This window comes from Genypterus blacodes, unplaced genomic scaffold (assembly GCF_046128005.1).
Source record: "Genypterus blacodes isolate CSIRO-AG114 ecotype Tasmania unplaced genomic scaffold, CSIRO-AGI_Gbla_v1 ptg000438l_1, whole genome shotgun sequence".
NCBI lineage: Eukaryota > Metazoa > Chordata > Actinopteri > Ophidiiformes > Ophidiidae > Genypterus > Genypterus blacodes.
The window spans coordinates 2,443,575-2,452,500 of record NW_027467208.1 but is presented as its reverse complement, the minus strand read 5'-3'; the positions used below and the strand labels follow the sequence as shown (position 1 = coordinate 2,452,500).

The window sequence follows — 8,926 nt, the reverse complement described above, 5'->3', positions numbered from 1 at the left end:
ACACACACACACACACACACACACACACACACACACACACACACAGACACACACAGTCCCTGCAGGCGTTGTGGTGGCCCTCCGTGGTCAGTCTGGGATGTTAATTACCAGTGTGTCTTGTTAGTGAGATGTGCTTTACGCGGTCGGCGGGCCTCAGCCACCCCGCTGCTAACCCTGCTCTCCATTAAACCTCGCCAATTACTCTAATCAGCGTGGAGAAGGAGAGCGCCAGCCTTTGTCAAAATCAGCTAATTAACCACACACACACACACACACACACACACACACACACACACACACACACACACACACACACACACACACACACACACACACACACACACACACACACACACACACACACACACACACACACACACACACACACACACACACACACACACACACACACACGTGCTGGCTGGTCATTGAGCGCCACACCTCCCCGTCCTGGAGGAAGGTCTGGGGGGGACAAAGAGCCGGAACGCTGAACTTTCCCTCTGTGCTCACTTTGTTAGGTACAGCTGCAGAGTCACTTTACTACACAGCTGCTTTAAAGCTTTAGGAATCTTATATTGTGCGCTTTTTCCCTCTACTATATCAGATTAGTGTCTCAGATCCAGCACCTGTGTTTACACGCTGCTCAGACGGAGGTAAACAAACAGAATGAGACTGAAGGAACGATCCTGCTGCTGCTTTATAAGGCTTCTTCTTTAGAGAAACAGGAGTGCAAACACGTCATTATATTTTTAGAGCAGCAGAGGATTAAAGCGGCTCATAATAGAGACCATCACTGTTATGTAACTCATATATGGACAAATGAAGAGGAGCGTTATGATAGAGGAAGCAGCTCTGAGTTACATTTTGTGTGAAAAGTGCTTTGTATATAAAGATTTGATTGATTGAATTACATTAAATGATCGAAAAACATATGGATTCCTCCTCTCTGCGGCTTCATTATTGCAATTTAAATTTCAATTCAATTAGCAGCAGCCTACCGTATATAAACACTAAATGTATATGGACTCAAACCTTCAAAGTAAAGATGAACAGTTTGTGTACAGAAGTGATTAAAGCTGCACGGAATCTAATCAAACCTTCAACAGCCACTGAATGTTAGAAGCTTATTAAAAACAGATCTGTTGTTCAGGTACACGGGCGCCTAAAAGGTCACCATGGAGATAGAGTGTGTGTGTGTGTGTGTGTGTGTGTGTCACAGAGCTTCAGAGGTTACTCTTCCTTTGTAGGCAGAGCGCCCCGTCGGTTCAAAGGGTTTGGCTCTCGTGTTGTGGCAAAGAACAACACGAGAGCCAGAACGACAACAGAGAGGAAGAGTAAAGGAGCGGAAGCAGAAATACGAGGCGCTTTAACCTTCAACTACAATAAACGGCATTCCAGATCTGGGATTTGTTTTATTTATCACGCCGGCTGAAAGAGGCCAGATTGAAGATTTCAGAGGCCGCCGTCTACTTTACAAACCTCCGCTGACCTTCGTCCAATCAAGGCAGGAACGCGTCAGACAGGCTTCCGGCCCTAATCATCCTCCTTTTGTCAGGGAGAACGGGAGGAGAATGAGACTTTCACCGCGGCTCGGGACTGAAACCCAAAAGATCAAAAGGCTCAGAAATATCATGGATGGAAGTGTGGAATCTTCCTCATCACCATGAGGGTGTGATCACACTCCAGACCTGGAGAGGTGAGCGATGTCGGCTCGGGCGTGATGCAAGACAGCGTGTTTGTCAGGTGAGTGTGTGTGTCGGGGGAGAGGTGGTCTGAGGTCGTGCAGCACCGTCTGAGAGTCTTCACAAACTAAGAAGAAGAAGAAGAAGAAGAAGAAGTGGGGCAGATGGGCACGAGGCTCCTGCTGCTGCTTCTTCTTCTTCTTCACCACCAACCACACTTGTGTTTAAAATTAGCCCGGCGCTGGCAAAACAGCAGCTGGTGGGAGCTCAGAGAGATGAAGTGTAAGGGACAGAAAAGGAGAAGAGAGAGAGGTAGAGAGAGAGAGAGGTAGAGAGAGAGAGGGAGAGAGAGAGAGAGAGAGAGGTAGGGAGAGAGAGGGAGAGAGAGAGAGAGAGGTAGGGAGAGAGAGGGAGAGAGAGAGAGAGGTAGGGAGAGAGAGAGAGAGAGAGAGAGGTAGGGAGAGAGAGAGAGAGAGAGAGAGGGAGAGGTAGAGAGAGAGAGAGGGAGAGAGAGAGGTAGAGAGACAGAGAGAGAGGGCAGAAGAGGAGGAAGATGACAGGAAATGAGAGAATTGCTGCAAAAGAGAAAGGTTCAGTACATACCAGAGAGTGCATACCTCCGTCAAGGCAGAGCAGTTCTCAAATTATGGCTCAGTGATGTCACAGGTTGTCAACTAGACCCTGATCTATGCCTGATGATTCAACTGTCATAGATCACGTGGTTAACACAGCGCCGACCAGGACCAAAAAATCACAAGTTCTTTCCTGCGTGTGTGTGTGTGTGCGTGCACGTGTTTGTGTGTGTGTGTGTGTGGTCCTCGCTCCACACTCACCTGCTCCACCCAGACTCCTGATCCCTCCTCTGGCGCCCACAGGATCATGGTTTTGTCCATGGAGGCGGAGAGCAGACTGAGAGGCTGCTGCAGTTCGCCGCCTGCAGGGGGAGACAGAGACGCGTTGGAAGAATCCGTACAGGAGAAGCAGACAGTCGCCGATGGATACGAGGGTGGAAAGTGAAGACGTACAGACATATCCTTTGTGTTTGTTGTGTGTAGTTTCCCTGAGTGTCTCTATGATATGAGCTTTGTTAGTATATCACTTTACTTTTAATCCTGCAGCCTTATTTCCTGAGTGAATTCTAAATTAAAGGCGGCGTGTGAAGTATTCTCGATTCGCCAGACATTAAGGGGAGAATACTTAGCGCGTTTAGCAATTTTCCCTGCAGTGCTAATTAAGCCAATCACTTTTCATACCGACCGTTTTGCTGTTTGCTCAGAAAGTGTCATTGTTGTCACGCTGGCATTAGTGGGCAGCGCCGGCATGAGTCAGCAGGGAAAGAAACAAAGTCTCTCTGCTCTGTACGCAAGCCAATAAGCTCAACCAGGGATAGAAACCAAACAAATGACTGGACCGCTCAGTGGGAACTCCAGCAGAAAGGGTTCAGTTCCCTGTTTAACCGCCAGGAACCAGCTGATGATTCTAAAGAGCATAATCAATTCTTTTAGATCTCCTCAGTGACGTCAGTGATCTGTTCCCTTCATCCTGGTACCTTTGTAATGAGGAGGCTGCCAGTGGACTCCATAGACCCAGTTCTCGTGGCCTGCCAACACCGTCTCCAGAGACACGGCGAACGCTGAGGAGACGTCTGGAAGAGGAAGACACAAAGCCAGAAATCCATCATCACACACACACACAGCACACCGGACATGGACACACACACACACATAAGATACAATGGTACAAGAATAAATACGGTTGTTGCTTCTGCCAAGGAGGTTTAGGTTCTTGGGCGTCTGTGAGAGACGGATTTGTATGAAACTTGGAAGGCTAGTTGGACGAGATCCAGCCAGGAAACCATGACAACCGCTTTAACGTTTTGGGCCTACAACTTTTGAAACACAAGTTAAGGAATGAAATGTGTTTCCCTGGATTCCTTTGGTACGTCTGCATACCTCCACCAAGTCCTCCTCACATTTTGAGTGTGTACATGTAGAACATCTGGACCAAGAGGGACTAAAGCTTCATTTTGTTTTGTGATAGTTGCATAGATCAAAATATAAATGTAAGCTGGGGCGAGTGTAAACCTTTAATGATCTCCATTAAATCCTGATTATTCCCTGTGGTTTGCACACACACACACACGCACACCTGCTCGTCTTATGGAGGTCGGTAAACCTCCTCGCGCCGTTAAACCCGTCTCGTGTTTGTGTCTTCCTTTTGTTTAATTACCGCACTTTCCATAATGGAGCTCGCTCTGCAGACCGCTCACCTCTCTCCTTCACTTGGAAAACGTTCTCCTTCATCCTGATGATGGAGCGGTCGTCCTCGGCATGGGCGTCCGTCCCGGCCTTGGCGCACAGCCTCCACACCCTGATGAGGCAGTCCTGCGAACAGCTGGCTAATAACAGCTCCCCACCTGAGAGAGAGAGAGAGAGAGAGAGAGAGAGAGAGAGAGAGAGAGAGAGAGAGAGAGAGAGAGAAGAGAGAGAGAGAGACGAGCTGAAGAGTCTGCTGGTAGCAGGTCTATTATATCACCTTTCTATCATTTACTCTCTGCTGAAGCTCTAATTATAAAAGTGTCATTATGTGAAGTGTCGTTGTCGACGTTGTGTGAAAAATGTTTCACAACATTGTGAGATCCAGCTAATAAAGTTTACTGCATTTTCACACCTCGCTCATTTACGCCTTTGTTTGTTTCGTTTCCTCTCATAAGCGGCGTCTCCATTCATCCTCCCTCTGATGTCACACCTCTGTCAGTGGTACGTTCAACCAGACGCCCCCCTGTGAGGAGCCTAGGCTTCCTTTCATGCCGCATCTATTTTCCCAGACAACCAGCGATGGAAGGCTGTGTGAGGTCTGAAGTTAAATCAAAATCTATTTTAAAAAGTGTGATAATAACACATGATAAAAGGCACACGAGGAGAGCGTGGTGTGTTTCCCTCGCAACAAACTCTTTAAACTCCAATCTTCATGTCGGCACACGGGCGAAGTCTGACCAGAGACAACAAGGCACAGATAGAGAGTGGAAAACAGCATGAGGCTCTGAACCCTGGTGTGTAACAGATCCTGATATACTGCACGTTCAGCACCGCCGTAACCATCTGCTGAGTCGTAAAAGAGCAGAATGATTAATTTAACCGCGGTCACCGTGGCGAGAGAGAGCGAGAGAACTCTGCAAAGCCTATGGGAGCGCCGCGTATAAACAAACTTTTCTGCGTGTCTGGCTCGTAGCTCGGCGGCGTGGAGGAGGTCGTGAGCCGGGAGTGGGAAGGAGACGGCGGTGGAGAGGGCTGGTGAAGGAGATGAAACGGCTTTTACACAGCCAGAACGGGCCGGTAATGAAGTGCCCTTGAAGCGGGTTACACAATTAGCTGAGCCTGGATTGAACCCGGGCGATGCAGAGCGCCACGGCGGACAACGCAGCTGGATAACAGATTCCAATGTTGGACCCAGAATAAACAGGATTTTGAGTTTTAAAATTTTATATTTGTGTTTCTGACTCTTTCGGGGCTCAGGTAGTGAATTATTCAGAATGTGGTTGCTAACAAAACTAAATAAGCTTCCTCCTTATCTCACATTCCCTCTTACCTGGAATACTAACTAGGCTTGGTCGGACTCAGAGCGGATCTATGCTCCATATTCCTCCTATCAGAACTGACACTATAGACTGGCCCACTACTATCACCACTACTGAACTATAGCACCTTTCATCTGAACCCTTTGTATCACAATCATTTATTCAATAATTTCATATTAACATTATTTACTTATTCCCATCATTTAAAATGAGGCCATGAAAGGGTTAAAACAACAACAAATAAAGTGCTGTTACTCACCCCCAGATGTCCACTCCACTCCCCTGATCCAGTCTTCGTGTCCTTGCAGAGACATGACTTTCTGCAGCTGCTGCAGTGATAAAGACAAAGAAAAGGTCAAACCCTGCTCTGTGTTTTAATCTTTAGGTATTCAAATGAAAGAGCTGCTGCGGTAAATTAATGGCTTTCCCCTGCATAACCATCAATCTGAGCTTACCTGCCCGCTGGCCTGCACATACAGATGCACCCGAGAGTCGTCACCCCCGCAGGCCAGAATGGGAACTGAACACACACACACACACACACAAACACGCAAACATTTACATCTACAGCATGTCTGGGGCTTCTAAACAGGGGAGAGGTGGAGGGATGAAGGGCACCACCACACACACTAACACACACGCACGCACACACACACACAGCAGGCGTGCACACGGAGAGGCAAAGCGACACCGCACACTTCAAAAGCAGACTTCATTTTGAATATGACTTGAAGTTACAGGCACTAAAGTGGTAGCGCAAATTGAGATGGATGACATAAGAGGACAAGTGTGTGTGCGGCGCAAACGTAAAGGCTGTCTGTGTGAGAGAGCAGCTTAGGCTTACCTCTGCTGCCTGGCAACAGCGCCAGAGAGACATCCATCATGAAGCCACTGCCAAATGATAAGCTATGAAGGCACTCGGCTGAGGAAGACACATGCATATGGAATTAAACTTTATAATACCCTATAAGTAACTTCACTGCATAATAAAAAGAGTATTATGCTAAAATCTACAGCGTTCCACGACGTCACGGAATCAAATCTCCACTGTGGTTTCTGCTGTGCTTCTTCATTCTGACTGCATTTGTAACATCGGACAATGTGTTTCTCTCTTCATGTGCAGAGGGAAAGACACTGATATAACAAAGCATGCAATCCTACCCCCTCAAGGTTACACACACACACACACACACACACACACACACACACACAAACACACACACACACAGATGAACACCTGTACTGGTGACATCATGAAGAAAGGAACGCTCTTATGGATGATTGACAACACGGAGCACCATTGATCCTTCACTTCCATGAATTACACAACATCAAAATAAACATAGCTGTTATGATCCTGTCCGCCTGCATCACATAATAACTAAATCATAAGCACTGACTTGTGTCATATTTTTTTTTTCTTTTTTTTTTTTTCATATCACACTATTTTCTGTTTTTCTCTAAGTGACTGGTTTGCTTGTTAAGGATCCTGTCAGATTAGTGTTTTTCTAAAACGCTACAGAGGATCCGGTGCAGCCCAGAGAGCTGCAGTGCTGCAGAGGAGAGACGCAAACACTGACATTCCTCATACACGCCACTAGGGGGTAGATAAACTGCCTGTAAGTGCATTGAAAGACTGAAAGGATGAATTCATCCATAGGTATGTAATGGGTTTATGTTTATAAACACTGCCTATATCCTACACGTGTGATCTAATACTTAACAAGGAAGTGGAGTACATGTAGCAGTGAAACAATGTAAATACACTCCAATAAATATAAGTCATGTACTATAGTCATGTTAGTTAGAGAAGTAGCAGTACAATGTATTCAGGGTTAGAGAGTGAAATTACTCATTTAGTTCTGGGTGAAGAAGAAAAAGAGGTGCAAAAAACAAAGTAAAGAGTTTACAAGTACTTCATGATTTTAGAACAGATGAAATGAAATGAAAATTAGTCTACCAGCTGACCATAATGAATGTGTGGACCTGCTTGTGTCTCCCACCTTGTTCGGCTCCATGAATGAGCCAGAGTCTGACGGTGGAATCTGAGGCAGAGGAGGCCACCAGGATCTTTGATTGGTCCACATAGATGGCGTCCACGGCACACAGCGGACCAGTGTGACCTTTACACTCCACAGACTGGGCGAACTGGAAACAGCAGAGCAAAGGTCTTTTATTCACATTCATAACTGGGCACGGAAGCTGGGGTTGGACGTGTGATCGAACAGGTGGCTTACCGTCCCATTCTGAGCTTCCCAGATGATGAGTCTGTTGTCTGAGCCTCCTGACACGAGGTGACTCTCTGGACCTGAAAGAGCAGAAGGGGCAGAGTAGAACAATAACAAATGTAACTCTGCACAGGAAAAACTGATATGAACATAAAATCAACAGAGTGAACTTGAACTCTTGGAGGAGCCTCTGAAAAATAATATGTACAGAGCTGCACACACATCACCTGAACTCAACTATATAATGAAGTAAACTAATTCATCTCAGGAGATTATAGGACATTAGAAACGATGCAGACCAGTTTCCAGTTGTCCACAGTGGTCAAGCAATTGAAAGCAACAACCTCCTGATGTCATCTTTAATAGATTGAGGAGATCACCTGAACGCACCACTAGTTGTGTCCTCACGGGACTCATCACAGCTTTATTGAGCCTGAATGTCTCCTTGTCTCACCGGGACACAGACGGAGGTTTGACCCACTCACCGCAGTCCTCTTTATGGACCCACTGCACTGTGTTCACTCTGTCCGTGTGGCCATTCAGGACGGCAACAACTCTCCTCTCCTACAACGACATTAAAGCAACCAACCGGCTACGTTAGCTAAACAGCGTGTTTGTTTACTCGGTTAGCCACGAATGCTAATTGTGGCTAACGCTTCTAACAAGAATTTAACAAATGTCACTACCTGTGGTTCGTACAGGGCCACGGAGTTACATGTTCCGAACGCGACGGTGCCTCCGCGGCTCCACGACAGAACATTCGGCGTCCTATTTGCGCAACAAGCTACATGGCATGTATGAATTGTTGCCATGCTGGAAGCTAAAGTTGAGTGGCGTTACAGTGAATGGGTCCGTAGTCAAACCTTTATGCGTGTGTACAAACGTTCCGCACCCAAAAGTCAACATTTCGACGAAACGCGAACAGCTTTTCACAGACAAAAATATATACAGTTGTTATCTTGTTTAACTGTGCTAATTGTGCATTAATGGGGGTAATTGTTCGTGATTTGCATTCACAAGCGTCATTCACAAAAGTGCACTTTGACGTTAAGTCCAGTAGATGGTGGAAGACGATCACCAAATCTAGAGAAACGTTGTCCAGCTAAATTCTGATTCCGATCCCGATTTATATTGTGTAAACGTAATAACAACCTCACAGCCGGTGATCACTGGAAAGTTTACAGATGATGTGAAATATAAGTATTGAATTGAGTCAAAATAATCCAAAAGCCACTCAAGCCACGAGTGACAGGCTATCCTGTCATTACCTGTGTATAGATTGTAACTGGTTTGCAATGAAATACAAACCGTTTTAAGGGAGGTATAAATTCTATTTTGCTAAGGGCCTCAGAAACTATTCAGAGTATCCATTTTGAATCAATTTGAAAATATGGTTAGGTTTTGATATAATCAGCTATGTTGATTTTAAGGACATTTCA

General features: G+C 46.1%; 1 protein-coding gene across 2 annotated transcripts in view; it reads right to left on the bottom strand.

The window, feature by feature from the left end:
• The window catches only part of elp2 (elongator acetyltransferase complex subunit 2), an 18,942-nt gene extending 10,625 nt beyond the window's left edge, over window positions 1-8,317 (bottom strand). For both annotated transcript variants that reach the window (XM_076139586.1, XM_076139587.1), the window contains exons 1-10: window positions 8,174-8,317; window positions 7,973-8,051; window positions 7,497-7,567; window positions 7,263-7,407; window positions 6,104-6,181; window positions 5,715-5,779; window positions 5,519-5,588; window positions 3,952-4,098; window positions 3,232-3,327; window positions 2,516-2,616 (exon numbers count right to left, since the gene is read on the bottom strand). In XM_076139586.1, coding sequence (XP_075995701.1) covers window positions 2,516-2,616; window positions 3,232-3,327; window positions 3,952-4,098; window positions 5,519-5,588; window positions 5,715-5,779; window positions 6,104-6,181; window positions 7,263-7,407; window positions 7,497-7,567; window positions 7,973-8,051; window positions 8,174-8,299 — 978 coding nt within the window. In that variant the 5' untranslated portion in view covers window positions 8,300-8,317. The remainder of the gene's footprint in view (window positions 1-2,515; window positions 2,617-3,231; window positions 3,328-3,951; window positions 4,099-5,518; window positions 5,589-5,714; window positions 5,780-6,103; window positions 6,182-7,262; window positions 7,408-7,496; window positions 7,568-7,972; window positions 8,052-8,173) is intronic.
• Window positions 8,318-8,926: the final 609 nt, after the last annotated feature.